Source organism: Nomia melanderi, chromosome 10 (genome assembly GCF_051020985.1).
Source record: "Nomia melanderi isolate GNS246 chromosome 10, iyNomMela1, whole genome shotgun sequence".
NCBI classification, from domain to species: domain Eukaryota; kingdom Metazoa; phylum Arthropoda; class Insecta; order Hymenoptera; family Halictidae; genus Nomia; species Nomia melanderi.
Genome location: NC_135008.1, coordinates 14,149,661 through 14,167,500, shown reverse-complemented (window position 1 = coordinate 14,167,500; position 17,840 = coordinate 14,149,661). Strand labels below are relative to the sequence as shown.

General features: G+C 38.3%; 2 protein-coding genes across 4 annotated transcripts in view; both read right to left on the bottom strand.

The window, feature by feature from the left end:
* The window catches only part of LOC116428744 (integrator complex subunit 3), a 5,594-nt gene extending 1,123 nt beyond the window's left edge, over nucleotides 1-4,471 (bottom strand). The window contains exons 1-9 of one of the 3 annotated variants that reach the window (XM_076371285.1): nucleotides 4,119-4,471; nucleotides 3,095-3,693; nucleotides 2,455-3,016; nucleotides 2,168-2,363; nucleotides 1,573-1,735; nucleotides 942-1,487; nucleotides 760-853; nucleotides 294-661; nucleotides 1-218 (exon numbers count right to left, since the gene is read on the bottom strand). The exon at nucleotides 1-218 is cut by the window's left edge and continues 356 nt beyond it. In XM_076371285.1, coding sequence (XP_076227400.1) covers nucleotides 1-218; nucleotides 294-661; nucleotides 760-853; nucleotides 942-1,487; nucleotides 1,573-1,735; nucleotides 2,168-2,363; nucleotides 2,455-3,016; nucleotides 3,095-3,693; nucleotides 4,119-4,193 — 2,821 coding nt within the window. In that variant the 5' untranslated portion in view covers nucleotides 4,194-4,471. Of the gene's footprint in view, nucleotides 219-293; nucleotides 662-759; nucleotides 854-941; nucleotides 1,488-1,572; nucleotides 1,739-2,167; nucleotides 2,364-2,454; nucleotides 3,017-3,094; nucleotides 3,694-4,118 lie in introns of all 3 variants that reach the window. The other 2 variants (XM_076371284.1, XM_031980780.2) reach the window with 2 other exon arrangements.
* A 4,163-nt stretch (nucleotides 4,472-8,634) lies between these two features.
* LOC143174992 (serine/threonine-protein phosphatase 5-like) lies at nucleotides 8,635-10,423 on the bottom strand. The gene is made up of 5 exons (XM_076371511.1): nucleotides 10,041-10,423; nucleotides 9,568-9,777; nucleotides 9,290-9,443; nucleotides 9,112-9,212; nucleotides 8,635-9,027 (listed from the first exon to the last, which is right to left on the bottom strand). The coding sequence occupies exons 1-5, from the start codon at nucleotides 10,062-10,064 to the stop codon at nucleotides 8,785-8,787; spliced, it is 732 nt and encodes a 243-aa protein (XP_076227626.1). The 5' UTR covers nucleotides 10,065-10,423; the 3' UTR covers nucleotides 8,635-8,784.
* Nucleotides 10,424-17,840: the final 7,417 nt, after the last annotated feature.

The following is a 17,840-nucleotide window of genomic DNA, read 5'->3' as shown; positions in this document are numbered from 1 at the left end:
CGCCGGAAGGTGGACCAGGTTGCTGATTGTGCTTGCCGCTCGATCGTTTCCGTTTGTTTGGACTAGTAGCAGGATAACGAGTACTTAAAAGATTTGCGAGCAATTCACCGAGTTTCTCTTCGTAATCGCGACACCAGTAGCGCAATGCCGCGACAACGAACATGTCTCCATCCACATTTTGTCGTGTAAGCAATTGTCGCAGAAGTTCTAATGTCGGCCTGTTAAGAAATTGTTTAGATTAATGTGAATATATAAACTACAATTGAATATTTTTTTAAGTAGGAGCTACTTACTTTTCTTGTTTAAGCATAAACAGTATCGATGTAAGTGCTTCCGCATGATCGCGAAATTGCAATTTAGGTAAAACAGGCAGTACGTAATCAATTGGGAAGTCATGGGCAAAAATTAATTGCCAGAAACAATACTGTTCAAATGTCTCCCAATTTAAACTAGCTGTCAACAGTGACGTGAATGATTCCTTTTTTAACATCTTCAGGTGCCCCTGCATTATTTGACAAACTAATTCTTGGAGTTGGCAAGCATCGACAGTCGATACAACCAAATGTAAGAGTTGTACGTTTCCTAGAGCCACATTTTGGAATTCCATGTATACATCAGGCACAAGATAACACAGCATAAATATGTTGTCTTCATGGCAGAGCTAAAAAAAAGAACAAAGTGTCAACGTTATAAATAAAGTGCAAAATTACCTTTATAGCATTTCCAGATATGTCATTAAAATCTGACTGTATCAAATACCTTCAAATCTGACACTAAACATGCATCCAACTTTTTCTCTCGATGCGCACAGAAATCTTTATATACAGATGCTTTAACATCATTTAATACGTTACTGAAAAAAAATGATCGATAAATAACAGAAAAAATAATGTGTTATGTTATTGTTTTCACATTCATGTAATTTAAAAGTAATTACCGACCTTGGTTCACCTTCTCGCTTTTCTTCTTCTCTGCCCCAGACTTTTAAAAAGTAAAGTAATAGGTAACCTATCCTTGGTTGAACAGTTTGCAGCTCCGCAAGTACTCGAGCTAAGAGTTTTCGCCTATTGTCCTCTTCTTTACATAACTGAAATTGATTTCGAAACATAACAAACAACGGTGTACTTATACTATCAGTCAAGGTTTCTTCATTCAAATTATCCGTTGGGAATATTTGGGACGTAATTTGTGACGATAATATAGTTGATATGCACGAAGCCAATGCTGGTATAGTTTCTGCGTCGATTTCATCTTCTACCACCATTTGTACTATCCTTTCCATTGTTTGACACCTCACTTCATTGTCCGTTTCACTGTGCAAGCTTTCTACAGCCGTCCTTAATTCTTCTGGTTCTAAGATTAAGTTTAATTGAGATGTAATGTCTACTTTTTTCACCACACAATTTGCATTTTTTTGTTCGTTTTTCAATTTCACATTCGCCAAGGGAACATCTTCTTCGTCTTCCTCTTCAACTTTGGTCACTATCCTATAACGCGAACCATATTTTAGTTTAATATCTTCGTACCTTACTTAATATCTTCTGTTATATTTTTATTCTAATGTTAACTTACCTTAATGGCATTTCTTCTTCTTCGTCACTGAAAGCCGGTTCTGGATCTTGACTCACGTGATTGTTTTCAATACTTGTATTTCCTGCATTCTCCAATGGAACTCCTGGTGTTAGGTCCTTATTAAGTTCTTCCATTTTACCTGAATATATTGGAACCTTATTTCCTGCTTAAAAAGATCATGCAAAAACCAAAGTTAGTAAGCATTGAAAGTGCTATAAGCTTGAAGATACGGTGAATAATAATGTGTGTTAACAGAAAAGTCCAAAAGATGAAGTCTAAACTGTGTTTAAAACAACTTGTTAAAATAGTAATATTTAAACCCATAAATTTCATATGAATATGGACTCTATTGCTTTTTTTTCTGTTCTCAATATGTACATCTAATATATATATATAAAATATATAAATATATATATATTTACACTTATGTGAAGTATGTGCACTTATAGATGTCTACAGATATGCGTGATATTAAATGATGCATCAATAATGCAATTTCTACAGTCATGTCCTTGTACAATGATATGTTAGTATTCGTGTACTATTTTATAATAATCTACCACAAAAAACATGCAAAAATTTATAATAATTTTACCAAGATCTGCATTAGGTGGTAAACAAAATTCTTTAAATGTTTCCCTTATTTTACTTCTCAATTCACGGTCTAATTTGGGACTATCAAATAGCGGATAAAGACTTGGTAAAACACGTTTCTCTAAAATTTGCCTTAATGATGAAAAGATTCCATTCCTCACTTTCTCCGTTAAAGGTGGATAGAAGTTTGGTATTATCTAAGAAAGGAAATAAACGTCAATAATTTCTCTCCTAAAATGAAATATTTACAATTTACATGAAGTTATTAAAATTAATTTCTATTGTTACCCTGCATAAAAAGTCTAACAACGTGGCAGTGACAGGTGGATGAGACCTCATAGAATTGTGCATAACAAGAATTGCAGGTTCAATATTCATAATGTTATCTTTCTCTGGTTCAAAAAATAACCAATCATAAAATAAAGCCAATTTAGCATTGCTTGCAGCCACAGTTGACGTACAAGTGGTGAATAACCATCCTATTACTGCCCATCGTGGTATAATATCTGAACACAATAACTCATTTGTTGGATGAATCACGCCAACAATAAATCGTATAAGATCACATCTTAATGACTGCGATTCAGGTGTGGCCAGGTACTGTCTTTGGAACCAATCTTGGTACCGTTTGTGGTTACCAAAACGCACTTGACTTGTTAAAAATACTAATTTCCTTTCCATGTCAGGTGTAAGTCTGGACTGTAGAAACCTTCTAGAAGTTCGAGTTTGTAAAAGTTGTAAAACTCCACTGAAATTCGGACAAAGAGATTTTGGATTGAGAAGCATATCTTTCCAAAGTGCTTCAAATTCTGGTATTCTTGCTACATTTTGCAACAATCGTACCAAATCCCTAAAAATACCAAATATTATTTGATGCATTAAATTTCGATAGTTAGTGATAGTTGTTAACAGAGTAAAACTTATTTACCTTCCAATAACCAAACAATCAACCATGCGTTCCCTTATTAAAGATACAGTAAAAGTAACTTCCTTTTGGCGTAATCCAGATAAATGAGGTGCATTATGATCTTCTATTAACCGCAGATAGGTATAAACAATAGATGCCACTAAAAAGGGAAACTTATCTAGCCAAGGGCGATTTTCTTGAAATATATCCAAAAGGGCATCAACTAGAAACAAGTTTCTTGGCGAAATATCACCACCAGCAGCATGCCTCAACAAACTTAAACAAAGATTATCCACACCAGCTACACTAGTTCTTATCATTTCCCTCACAAGCCATAATAACTGGCTTCTTGTTACATCATTTAATCGCAGGTATCTTTCAAGTACTAATTGATTAAGATGTCCTAAAACAATTGCGAGACCATCTCGCGTAATTAAAGTCAAGTCTCTGTAACTTTTAGCAGCACTTTGAGGATCCGTCAGAATAACCACTAACAACCCCAACGAAACTTCTTCATGCGTTTTGTCTTTACACACAGCATTGTTCAAGGTATCATGGGCTTCCTTTTCTGACAGTCCTGCAGTCAGGTTTTGAAGCACTGTATAACATCTTTCAAATTTCTGAAAGAGAAAAAAATAACAGTGTCATTTCAATAATATAAAACAATACGAGGAACACGCTTATGTAGGAGGTAAACTTACTAACTAAAATACAATGAAACTTAAAGAAGGCATAATTAAAACTGATATTACAAACTGCAAAACACGTTATTGCGAAAACAACTATTACATTCTGAATATCAAAGCTCTACAGTGCATATTCTAATAACGTTACATCATCGTCATAGGACTCCAGGCGGAGATATTCAAATAGTAACCGATGTATATTAAATTCATAATCATGTAAATGCTTTGAATATTGCCGCCAAGACGCGTGGTTCGACGTGTGGCGCCGCGCGGTCAGCGACGTGCGCGACCGTCGCAACAATGGCGGAGCCCCTCGCACCCGATACGTATCCAGTGACTACTTCAAATATTTATGTTACCTCTTCCAAGTCGTCCTTATTCTCTATGCAACTCGTGCTGAGTAGCCGGGACGCGGGAGTTTTCGTTTGTTCCATTGCTGCTGGCTAGCCCGCGGCCGTCCCGTAAACGTTATTCCAGGCTCTGTCGAGCCCTCAGCCCTCAGCCCTGTGCCCCTGGCCGCTTGTGCTCGCCTCCGTGCATCGTGATCGTCTCACTGCCTCCTCGTACTCTGTCTCTCTCTTCCCCACTCTTCGTCTCTCGCGCGGTCTCTTCACTCTGTTTATTCCTTACCACGGACCTCCCCGACTCTCTGAACTGTTCCGATGCGATTGCGCATTGATACATGCGCCTCTCCGCTTCTCGGCCTCGCTTAGTGACGTGTGGTCCCCACCACTCACGGCAATCACCATATGGACCAATCATCGTCCACCAACCCGTACACACTGATCGACATTGGTGGGGGTACCGTAGAAAAGTAGTGCTGCTTACAGGAACGTATTTATTAAGGGTGCGCACCAAGAGGACGGTCACCTCAAAGTGCTGTGAACCTTCCGACCAGTATGCACACCGTACCAAACCATACAAAAGGGTTCACAGTCTTCCGCGTTTAAACGGTTCTTTTCATTTGTCATACGATCTTGTATCGATTAATTTTTCCCCCGAACATCGCAGACCTACATATAACTATGACCCACTCACGAACGATTTCATTATACCAAAGGAACGGATGTTTAGCACTAATTAAATTTGTATAAATACACGTTGCGCTCATGCGTATGGATCATCGCGTGATTCGAAAGCATCATAAATTGTATCGTATAACGGATAATGGGGATGTTTGGCGCATTAGCTGGTTGGTTTCGCGGAATGCAGAAACGAACGTATTCCAGCAAACTGTTGCACACGTTTCGAAACTTTCCAACCGAAATACGAATTTCTAATGAAATAGCTACAACGTTTCTTGGGAACACTGTTTTATTCGACCATAAAAAACGAATGAAATGTTACATTACATTACAAAAAAGAAATCCAAATGCGAAAAGTATAGTATCCACTGACCACAAATGAGAATGGTACCACGAGGTCATCGGCATCTCGACTTCAAATTACGTTGAACTTTATAAAAATAACTCTATTTGTAGGGAACGAAAAAAATTATGCAATTGCAAAATCGTGCTTTTGGAATCATGTAGCATCGTTGTTATTGAGCAATGCTCATTCTGAAAGCAAATAGAAAACAATCATCCGAGTAGAATTGCATCAAAGATTATGAAAATTGTTAGCACTCGGGCGCGTAAGTTCATAGCTATATAAACACGAACCTGTGGCGTGAAACTGCGCCTGCGCATATCATGTATGCACGAAGAGACCAGCCAACTAATCGCATTGCGTGCCCCGGCCATGCTTCCCGCTTTTCGTTTCCTCGTGTTGCTTTGTGAACCTCTTTACACTCTTTTCCGGATCCTGGTCGTTTTGTGATTGCAAACTATATGCGAGCATATTGGGATTTGTACGATTGTTCTACCTAGATTTTATTGAACACGTTTCATGGGATGTATGAAGTTGCTTCGCACCGATACATTCGTGCACGTCAACCTAACCCCTAATAAGTGCAACAGCCACGGACCTGGCATTCCAATACGATGTATAAGGCTTTCCTTCAGGTATCCGTGGTGTTACAACTCCGTTTTCCTTCCTCTTTCTTAATACAAAACTCGCTACGTAGTCATTGTTTTCCCGTATCATTATCTTTTATCGAGTAAAGCATGGCTCGGAAATATCTTTAACCAATCTAACTTTGTGATACAGACGTTAAAACCATTCTACTGAAATTTTATATTTAATAAATGCATTTACAAAATAGATATACCATTTAATTTGTATCCAAATTAATACAACTGTTTAAACAACTCTTCATAAAATCTTAAGTAGTTTTATAATTATTCATTATGAAGTTTTCATACAAAAGGCTACATATATAAATTACGTACTATTGAAACTGCTTCGTTTAGTTACGGTTAGTTCTCAGACACGCGTAATTAGTACTCCATGTTTTTTTAATGGTATGCTCCTCTAGAATGCAAAATAGTACAGTAAAATAAAACACGGTAAACAATGGAACAGATAAATAACATATTATTACTATTTTGAAGTCATCGTGAAAAGGAAGTTCCTAGTAATTTGAGACGTAATTCTCAGATACATCCTCAACGAAGGTTCAGTGAGAAATGACCAGCCAAATACATTCTACGAAACTTGCCTACTTGTGAACGTCAATGAACGCATGCGCATAAAAGGGTCTCGTGAATAGCTCTCATCAGGATCGTATATGACGGAGACAGTAAAGAGGGGATTGAGTGTATCCAAAAACGTTGTAAAAGTCACTTTTTTTAGTTCACTGGTAGGGTCATGTATATTACCCGTGACACATCCTTAAGAATAATTTAATTCCTTTAGAATTCACAAGCAAGTCAATTAACAATTTTTGCAAGTGTAAGAATATATTTCCAGAACGATTTTATTGATTTTTTAAATGTATTGTGTAAACTTGTTTATTTACTCATTTCATCAATTCATAATTATTTCTGGGTTGGAGCACACACATCACACGATTATTCAGAGATCTTCAATTATCCTTTTCACTTTCTTGCGCTGATCTATCGCGCCGGTGACTTACAATTACGTATTATAATCGCATCATCTGAATACAGATGTAAACTATTATGCGTTAAAAGAAAGATGACGCGTAGTGGAGAGTTTGTGACTCAATGATCAAAATTGATGGGCGTGTGTACTATTATCGCTTTTATTGGATAATTGATCACATGTATAAACCACTACGCCGTAAACAATTCGGAGGAATATATACTTAAACGAGTCATAGCATTTGAATTTACACTTAACAAGTACTCGGTGATCTACGGATAACCGTGTCTCGAGCACCTGGCGCACGGCCAATGCGGCTGTGGAAAAACGTGTTATCGTGAATATCTCTCATTAAAACGAACATTGTATTCTTTTAAGTTTCATTTTGTGTAAAACTACTTTGGGATATTTCGAGCGTAATTGCGACATCTGATGACTTCATACAAGCTTAAGAGAAATTTATTCTGCAGTTGCGCGTCTGAGCTGCTATTCTAGTTAATAAAAGACCTCCTTCAGTTGCACTTTTTTTTATTAAACAAAATTATACATTTTATTAGAAATTTTACAGATTTCAATGCGACGAAAACTTTTTTCTTGTACAAATATTTCGAGTTCCGGCAAATATGTTTAACATTTTTAATTGATTAATTAGCTGTTAATAATAACACATTTATAAGGATCCAGTAATGTATTTACTAGGATATCAATTCAATAGAATAATTCCGGTGTTGATATGGTAATATCTCGCTCAAAAATGGATTGTAAATGGTATCACTTAATAAATCGATGTTTGTTCGATTCAAAATAGTACAGTACAGTTGAAAAGCATTCTTTAATGTGTATGATGACTGTATTCAGCAAATAAATTTACATATACGTTTTTGGATGTCATTACTTTTAATTTTATGAATACTTGTATGTAATATATATATAATATATATATATATTAATCGTATTAAGAGTAATGTAATAATTAAATGTACATAACAATTTAACAACTCAGTTAAATATATATCTACACAATACTATTAATTCTTTCAAGTTCTACATGTGTAAGATCTATGATTTGTCTATAAACAATATATTTTTTACATTTCTATGAAATACTCAGTTTTGTTAGTATATTGGTGTTCTAAATACACAATATTGAAAACTCTTATACAGTAACCACGTTTGCATTTGTAATTGTCATTTAATAAGGAATGATATACTGTGATTAAAAGTGTATATTTAAAATATTCAAAGTTCGTGATTGTGAATTGGTTCGTGCATGATTATTTTTATATTAAGAGAGCATAATGTGTATAAGTCAAGTAACTTATTTTTATATATACGTATGTAGTAAGGAATTTTTATTCGTCGTTGTTTATTTTATTACTCGGTAAACTTTTGAACAATTCGTAAGTACTGGATTATTCTTATGCGGAATATATATAAAATATGATTGTATTCAAAAAGTGCAGAAAGTCAAGAAGTGAAAATAATTTTCGAGAACATTAAACTTCGTTGTATTTAATATAGGGAGATTATCTTTAAATTGTTTGATCCTACGATATATCTAAAACCGTTATTGACAAGTTTGGCAGTTTTCTTTTAAATTCAAATATCTTATATCCGTAAATACTTTTGCAATTCATGTAACGAGAAAATTTTGTCATGATTAGAACTTATAATTTAGAAATATTTGTACTGATTAACTCACTGATAATTGCATCCTTACCACTTATGATATTTGTAAAATAGTTTGAAATGCAATTGTATTTAAAATATTTGGACTTCGTCATTAACTAGTAAGGTTGGTTTGACATAAGAACACTTTAACATAAAATATAAGAAGGTGCAGAAACTCTTTCATACATTCTCGATCTTTTAACATTATTCAACAATAACTTAAGTATAAAAGGTAAATAGTATATTCTTCTGCCAATGTAACAACGCTGGTTATAAACAATCAGAGTTTCCTGAGATATTAAATGTGTATGAATAAAAAAATTCCAAATCTGCATAAAAATCCACATACATTATTGGTATCAAAACACACTACGATTTTCCTTTTTTAAATCTTTGTCGTGCTTGCGCTTTACTATACTTGGGATGCTTTTCTTTTTCATTATTCATTTCAGCATCAACACCATCAATTTGTTCTTTATTTTCGCCAAATAGATCCATTGGTGGTTCCAATAGTGATTTTCTTTGACACTTCACAAAGTAGCGGAATCCTTTTGCAATACCGTATCCTAACATTGCTATAGACATTGTCAATAAGGCCATCAATAGGGGATGCTACATACAACAAAACATTAAATAATTATTGTAAAAACATTTTACACATTTTTAATTTTTTAAATCTTAAAATACTATATGTACCGTTAATGAAGGTTTATTTGTAAAAACATAGTCAGCAATTACGACTATTACTCCTAGTATGATACCGACACCAGCTCCAAGCCAAGGTATCTGTTGATCAGCTATAAAATAATTTGATATTAAAATATCGTAATGAACATTATTAAGGTCAATATATTTCTTCTTTCATAAACAATACCTCTTTTATCTTTTATTAATAATCTGGATACTTTGTTCATTGCATCTAAAATTGTTGGTTCGTTTGGTTGAAGAGATAATGCCTTATTGTATGACTGAAGTGCTTCACTAAAGCGAAATGTTTGTGATTCCACTTCAGCCTTTCTAAAATAACCCTAAAATGAAATTACAGATTATATTTTAATTAAATATTACATTCGTTACACCTACTTGAACAGATATCTTTGAAAAATAATTTCTCATTAATTTGTACGCAACAAATTAATTATGTATAAATACCTTGGTCCAATCAGGCTTTAATTGAATCGTCATTAAAGCATCTTCCATTGCAAAGTGATACTGTTGCATTTTTAAGAAGGCATACGACCGATTACTATACAAAGAGTAATTTTGCGGATCAAGTTTAATTGCATGTGTGTAATGGAACATAGCCTCTGCATATTTTTGTTCTTTAACACATGTATTTCCACGCTCTTTGAGGGTTTGAACCTTCAATAAAAATATCACAGTATTATGACAAAAATACAGTCTACCTGTATTTAACTACTTTCACTTCAACTTTAAACAAGTTTAAGCAAAGCAGTTACTAATCACATTAAGCTACATAATACTACTCAGTTCCCAATTTGTTCCATGATAGTAATGAACTTTACTGCTTCGTTTCACGAATGTTTTTTTTTTATTATAATTACAAAATTCTATTAATTATGAAAAAAAGCAACTAATGCTTCACAAGAAACTTAAATTCTTACCTCTGCTTCCTGCGTGTTCGACATACTGTATCGTAAGTACAGGTTAAAAAATGTCTTATGAATTATTATCTAATGTGCCCCTTATCATTGTCCTCCGAGTGGTTTCGAAGTAACCTTTTATCTGTCAAAAACAGTCAACAATGAGAAGCAGCCGAAACACCTGCCATGTCTTTCCACCGGTCGGTGCATGCGCAACGAACATTAACACGTGATACTGCACTGCGCATAGTCTCCTATCCATCGTTAAATGTGCAGCGCTGAAACAAAAAAAAAGAGACAAGAGCCGTCGTGCTCGTTCCTCCTCTCAAATCTCAACCCTTTCGACATTGTCGTTAAAAAGACGATCCGTACAAAAATAGGGCAACGATCTTTAAAAGATGAGCGCACCATCTCTACACATGACCTAAAAAAAAAAAGAGATCATAAATAAAATATATAGGAATCTAGTGTCTCAGTAATTATTATCTAATACGATTTTATATCTTATTCAAGAAACTTTAATTATCCAATTAAAGTGTTAAAAAGTAAATTTTAATTATTTTACTATGCTATTAAAGAATTTAATAAACGTCGATATTTCAAATTGCGGAATTACACGTAACGATAGGTAGTAATTGATAGATAAAATATTGTGATATTGTAACGTTGGACACGATTTTATCAGAAATATTGAATAGTTTCTTTTTAGATTTTATTGAATCAAAATAACGATGTATATATACATAAAGCACACGTGACAAAAATCTAGGTAGCGATAGCTTCGTAGTGTGTACAACACTTCTTAATCGATCAATGAAAACTTACATAAGTCGCTCAATTTATGTAATCTATACAGAATACATACGCTCCGGGCAGCGGAAGGAGAAAGTAAAGGAGGGCATGTGGAAGAATAACACCGTGGTTTCATCATCATTTTAATGTCTGAAATTCTCCATTTCATACAAATTAAGTGGGGGCATTATAATACAAACTTAAAATATATACATCGATATTTCGTGAAACTTCTCAAATAGCTATGCAACTCATCCATCAATCCGTAATCTATAGATCTCTTTCCGTAATTATTGATTTGCTTCCTTACTTTATCGTTATTATTATTATATTTTTTTTGTATGGATTTTCTTTTCGCTCGAACCTACTTCGTAGTATACTGTGCAACGAAACTGGCAAGTCGTTCGAATAAATATTATTTATTTTTTTTGTTTTCAATCATCCGCCGCCAGAACTGTGATCACGGCCGATTTCTTTTATTCCGATAGAAGCGTTCGCGACACGGAGGATCGGATTCGGGCTTGCCCTCTTCCTTTTTTTTTCTTTTTTCTTCTTTTAACTTAATCAGTTCGTCCGTTGACGAGGGACTGGGATCGTTCGTTTCTAATCGTTTTCATTCGTTCGTCGGTAACATTTTCGTCGGGGGGGGGGGGGGGGGGGGGCTGTTCCCCGTTCCACGACAAAACGACAGGCACTGATTGCGAGTGTCGAAGTTACTTGATCCTGACCGATCATTATTTACATCGATCGCTTGAGTAACGATCGTCCACCGCGGCGTTATTCCATGGTGAACTCCGAAGCTTCGTTTCCTCCCTCTCACCCTCCCCACTCTCGCTCCCTCTCTCTCTTTCTCTCTTTTCATTGCTATTACACATAAAGTAAAATATATATCACGCGTACGTGAATGCTCGGTTGACGATCGCGTTAACATGTCGTGTCCCGACGCGCTGGCGCAATATGGCGCGCCGGGTGAGGCGGACGAATTGTCCCACCCGTGGTCATCGCTGGTTCACGTAAGGTCCCGCGAATTTTTTTTCGTTTTCCTTGGATGGCTGAACTGCACGGTCGCTCGGTGCTCGACGAAGAGCGAACGTCGCGTCGGGGAGGGAAAACAAAGGTAGACGAAAGCATTCGCGACTCAACGCTCGTTCCTCGAACGTGACACGCGAAAAGGGACCGACAGCTTTAGCGGACAGATTAAGAAACCTTACGATTATTGGAGGACAAATGGCAAAAGCGTTCGCGTTTCTCGCCAAAGCTGGTGTACTCGTTTATTGCCCAAGTGGGACGGAAGTCACGGATGATTTGGCACTCCTTGTTTCGTTTTCTAGCAAACACGCCTATCTCGCTCGCCCGTGCGTTCCGCTTCTTTTGCTTACTTTCCTCTGCGTGCCATTTAGTTGTCTCGTTTTCTTTCTCTTTTGTTGGATTTCTATTTTAACGCCGTTCGAACCGTTCGCATTCGAAGAACCATACAAAATCGTGCGATCTAAGAACTTACAAATGTAGCTACGTTAAAAACGGTTTATTGTTTCCCTTGCCTTTTGTTTTTTGTTTGTTCCAAGGCGACGCTTGGTTCCTTCGTTGAACTGAATCGCGACAAAGCAACAGGACGATGTTTACGGAAAGTATACACGGATCCCCTTTCTCGTCTCGTTTTGCGGCAGCGAGAGCCGCGACTTGATCAGAGGACCGCAAGCACGCAGAGCAGAGATTGAAAAGAGAATAGAACGGTCGAAAAGAACAATTCGGCCGTGTCAAGCAAAAATTTCGTTTCGTGAGCGGCTAAACAAAAAAAAACGCTGCTCAATCCGATCCCCCAGTGCCGTGATGCACGCACACGCGCGCGCGCGCGTGCCTCGCGCAAAGGTACGTGTATCATGTATACGTAATACATATACGTTTACTTCCATTACTTTGTTTTTTTTCGTTTTCCTTATGCACAACCCACATCAGTATTGTTACGCGTTACTTGTAAATTGTAAGTGTAAATTGATTTCTTCTTCAAGTTCACGCTTAAAATACAATTTTATACATACTCCGTCTACACTCTCTCGCATAATAGTCGGTCACCATACACAATCGTTATCGTCGTATCAATAAATCGTCGAGCAGTAGTCGTCATCGAAACAAGAAAACACAAATGTATTTCGTATCGTGTAATAATATATTCGTCAAAGTCGTTGGCCGTGAAATCAAATCCATCGACAATCGTGCATGTGTGTCCTGCGTGTATGCGCGCGCATGTATGTGTGATGTGTGCTTTCTCTCTTTCTCCTCGTTCGCCAAATTGCCTCAACCATTCGCATTTGCATTACGTTCACATTCACTTGAAGAAAAGAAAAAAAGCAACTCTCCGTTGCTTTATCGGCATCGCCATCATTTTTTCTAGTTTTCCGTCGCCTTATTCTTCTCTCATTCTCGTTCGATACTTTCACTTTGTGTGGATTTAAAACCACGCTCGCGATTCTTATTATCCTTGTCTTATGGCTCTCTCTCTCTCTCTCTCTCTCTCTCTCTCTCTCTCTCACACACACACACACACACACACACACACACACACACACACACACACACACACACACACACACACACACACGCACGCACGCACGCACGCACGCGCGCGCGCTCACTCACTCACTCACTCACTCACTCATTCACTCTGTCGATCTCTCTCCTTTTCGGATACACCGGGTTCGTTGTTTCCTTCTTTTTTTCCATTTTTTATTCGCGCGTGTGCTCCGCCGACCACTAGCGCACACGTGCCGTGCCAGGCACAATTCGACCCTCCTCCGATTCCGAGAGATCGCTTCTCCACCGTGTACAACATCGATATGCAGCGCGATCTTCTCCGTCGGGGAATGCCCGAGAGGACTAGTGAACACGAAAGTACGCGTGGACACATCCTTCTCCGATATCACCGTTGTGCATGTGTATACACCGTATTGTTTGTTCCTTTCACGCGCTTAACCATCTTGATAGCGACCGCGGGCGGCTGTCGGCATTTCTGTCGAAATCGTTTTGGTGGAATGCACTCTTTTATCACGTACGTTACGGTGGATCCGAGGCATCAAAATAATTAATCTGGAAGAAGTCCCGTTGGGACGATGAACATTCGTAGTACCGCGTGACCAGTGGACTATGTATACTGTTTAGTGGATCATTCTTCGAAAACGGGACACAATGAGAAATTCGTTTTATTCGTTTACGATTTCCATTCGATTGAAAATAACTTGATTTTGTTAGATATTTTGAATTTGTTTGCTTATCCAGTTTCTCTCGAAGCTATCGATGCGTATGAATTTCACAGTCTAGTGGTCAGTTGGGAACTATGATTTTCTGCATTCACCGATCACGGTTCAGATAGTCGGAAATGATTAAACGCCAAGGATTCGTCCGATAGAAATCATAATCGAACGTATCGAATACTTTGTGCAGCTTGGATTGCGAATGCTGCGACGAATATTAATAAATGCCCACGCAGGAAACGTTCGCGTTCATGCTACCTAGACGTTTGTACTGTTTGGATAGAACATTTACTTGCGCTATCCGAATGATATGATTGCACGAACATCGCGTTACTCGATTTGTATATGTTTCCTTCGCTTACGTGGTGCAAACGTTTGTTTAAGCAATCTAGATAACAGATATATTCGTTTCGCTGTTTCCATACGCGTGGGCTTCAACAGAAATGTCGATCGGCATCGGGTACAATTAAAAACGGAACAGAGAAAGAAACGAAAAGAGAAGAAAACGTTCGAAGCGATGCTCGATAAAGAACGCCTGACACGCCGGCGTCGATAAGATCGCGTCGAAGTGTGTACTTATGTATTTCGGCCACTTGAAACGGTGACCGACATGCACAATATCGTTCGGATCAAGGATCATTCCCCGGGATGATCAATCGTGCATGATCGCGTTCCGCGGAAACGCGATTCCCTCGCGCGAGGCTTGATCGATCATCACGAACCGCAACATTGCACGTCCCAGTCTAAAATTCAAGGATAACGCAATCGAAAGGTTAACATACACAATAACATTAATAATATTAATAATGATATAATTGTCATAATAGTAATAATAGTAATAATCATAATAATAATTGACGGAAGAAGAAACGGGGGGAAAGAAAGGGGAAGTGGAAAGAATGGAATCAACAAGAGAAAACGGAGAGAAACAATAATTGGGTGTCCATTCGTTTCCCCCCGTGTACTTCACGGTGTTTCCGAAAACAGAGGGAAAACACTATTTCTTGTCGTTCGATCCTCGTGAAATCATCGATGCCTCCCCTCTGTCGTCGATAATCTTCCACGCAGTCGTTCGCGTCGCGCTCTCCAAATTCTTGCCAACAATATTTAAATTCCTCTCTCTTATCCCACAGTCCTCGTTTCTCCGTAATATACCGCTTTTCCGTTTTTTTTGCTTCTTCTTTTAATTAATGAATATAATATTCATATATTTATATCTTTATATATACGCACACACGCATATATATAAATATATATAATATATACATATGCGTAGGTAATAATTGCAAATACAACTAGGTAATGAATATTCGAGCCTTTGTCAGGGGGAGCAATGCAGTCGTCGTCAATAAAAAGTCACGTGTTACGCTTATAAACTTATACGAACGGTCCGCGCGCTCTCTCTCTCGTGTAGCCTGTTCTTGTGTATAATTCGTGTAGGTGTGTATGTGTATGTAGCTGCGCGTTGAAAAGATAATAACGTATGTATTTACGTTGTACCATCTTTTTCCCGTTTGCTGGTTTGCCGGGTGCACCGCGGGCACGAACAGAAGAAAAGAAGATCGAAAAGGAAAAAGAAGAAAAGAGAAGAAGGGAAAGAGGGAAACAACGCAATCCATTCTATTCTGGTTATCGTTGTTCGTCCCCTGTTCCTTCTTTCCGAGGGACAACGTCGAAGGGAATCACCGCGTGGACCCTGCAACCGTGCACCTTATAGAAAATTATCCCAACAGCAGGCACAGTCTTCACGGGACAACCTTTTTTCTTAAATCACTGTTCAATATCTGCTCGATTGTTTTCGAACAAATAAGGCGATAGACGCTTATGAAGCGCCACGGACAACGCAAATGTTTTCCGCTCATTTTCTCCCAGCGCTGCTGAGCAAGGGGACCAGTCTTGTAAACGTCCGCCATTTTGTTTAAACAAAACTCTCGAAATGTTCAGCTTTTTCATCTTCCTTTATCTTTTTGTCTCGATACGCGTATATACGCGAGAAATCGTTTTCTTTCTTCATCTTGTTTTCCACGTTTCGTCGCGAGCTAACGCTTAGCCTGATATGCGCGACAGAAACCGTGTTTTGACGGTTTTCTTCGTCCTCCTTATCATCGCCATTGTCGAGACCACACGATAGCGCGATCTGGTATCGTTACCCGATATCGTACTCTCTTCCGTCGCATTATGATACGTGTGCGTGTTGTCAGGATCAAAGGCGAGACTCAGTAATCGAGTTTCGCGCGATGACGCTTAAAAGACTTGAGAGACTCGGTCAGTAATAATATAGTTTCTTGTGAAAAGAGTGTTCGTTTCGCATCACTTCCCGTCCAGTCAACGTGGAAGTCGTGCTCGAGCGAAGTTTAAGCCTATATGTGCATGCTTCAAGAATACTGGTAGCCCGACCCCTAGAGCTGTTAGTTACCAGTGGCAAGAATCACTCCAGCGACGCGTCAGGTCTACCACTTGATGGCTGAGGAATGCGGGTCTAACTGATCAGTTTTCATCTGTTCTCATCTCATTTTCCATATTAATTTGCTATTCGATAGGTTACACGTGACCAATTAAAACTATAAGACATAGAAAACCCTTTGCCCCTTGGCAGTACCGCTAGCCAACAAGTGGTAGACATATTATACCTCTAACCCTGTTCCTTACGATGACATCTCTCGCTTGCATCATCGAGATTAATAAACGCGTGAAAAGAATCACGACTCGCGACTCGATCTTCCTTTGAACGTCGGACGCCTGTCACGCACGCCAGCTCTTCAAATTTTATGCTCGATTATACAACCATGCGCCGCATTACGCGAAATTGATTGATGCGTGCCAGAAGGTCGGCTCGGCTGGCACTATGACTCTAATTAAACGTCGCATCGCAACTATAGTCGCCGTTATTCTCTATTGATATTCGAAGTACTTTTCCTTAAACACCACTGATCGAACCTCATCGAACGTTCCGAAGCGATCGAAGACCACGACGAAGAATTTCGCTCATCGTCACGGAAGCTGACGTTCCGTCTCACGTCGTCGTAGAAAAGAAAACAAGGCAACGAAGATAGGACCAACGAACAAAAGGGGAAAATGGCGATGATCGAATGCGTGCGTTATTCGCTCCGTCGTGGATCAAACGGAGGAACGATCACGACAGTGAGAAAATCGCCCCGTCGAATCGTCGTTGAACAAAATCTATGCGCAGCCTACGTATTACAAAGTTCCTAGCATCACAGTCAGAAAATATAGTGCTACGCGATAAACGGACGTTTGTACCGGTAACTCGCCTGCGAATAAGGACCCACCAGGCTAACGGGGAAGAAAACCTGATAGCAACAATACTGCTAACAACTTCCGAACATCACCTTGTACGCACTGTGCAGATCTCGCATCCTGAGTCAACCTTAAAAGCTAAAAGTGTACAGGAGCAAGGAGAATCGGTCACACGCTCCACCTTAGTCTCCAGAAAACATAGTAGTCAAGCTTCCACGATCCTGGATTCGGTGAACATAAAAAGCGCCCGCCGCATAGAAACGAAATTCGACGCTAATGTTCATTACATCTCACTTCGTCCCTGTGACTTTTTAGCTTTCAGGATCGACTCAAGACGTGAGAGCTGCACAGTATGTACCTTTCACATTTGTTCGTTTTGCAGTATCCAGAAACGTTCTATTATTATGAATGAATATAAATTTTTGTGGGTTGATTTAGAAAAGACAAGACCAACAAAGGAATCGCTTTACCCTATGAGGTTACGTTCGAAAGAAGATAAAAATATTATCGAATTTCTTTAGTT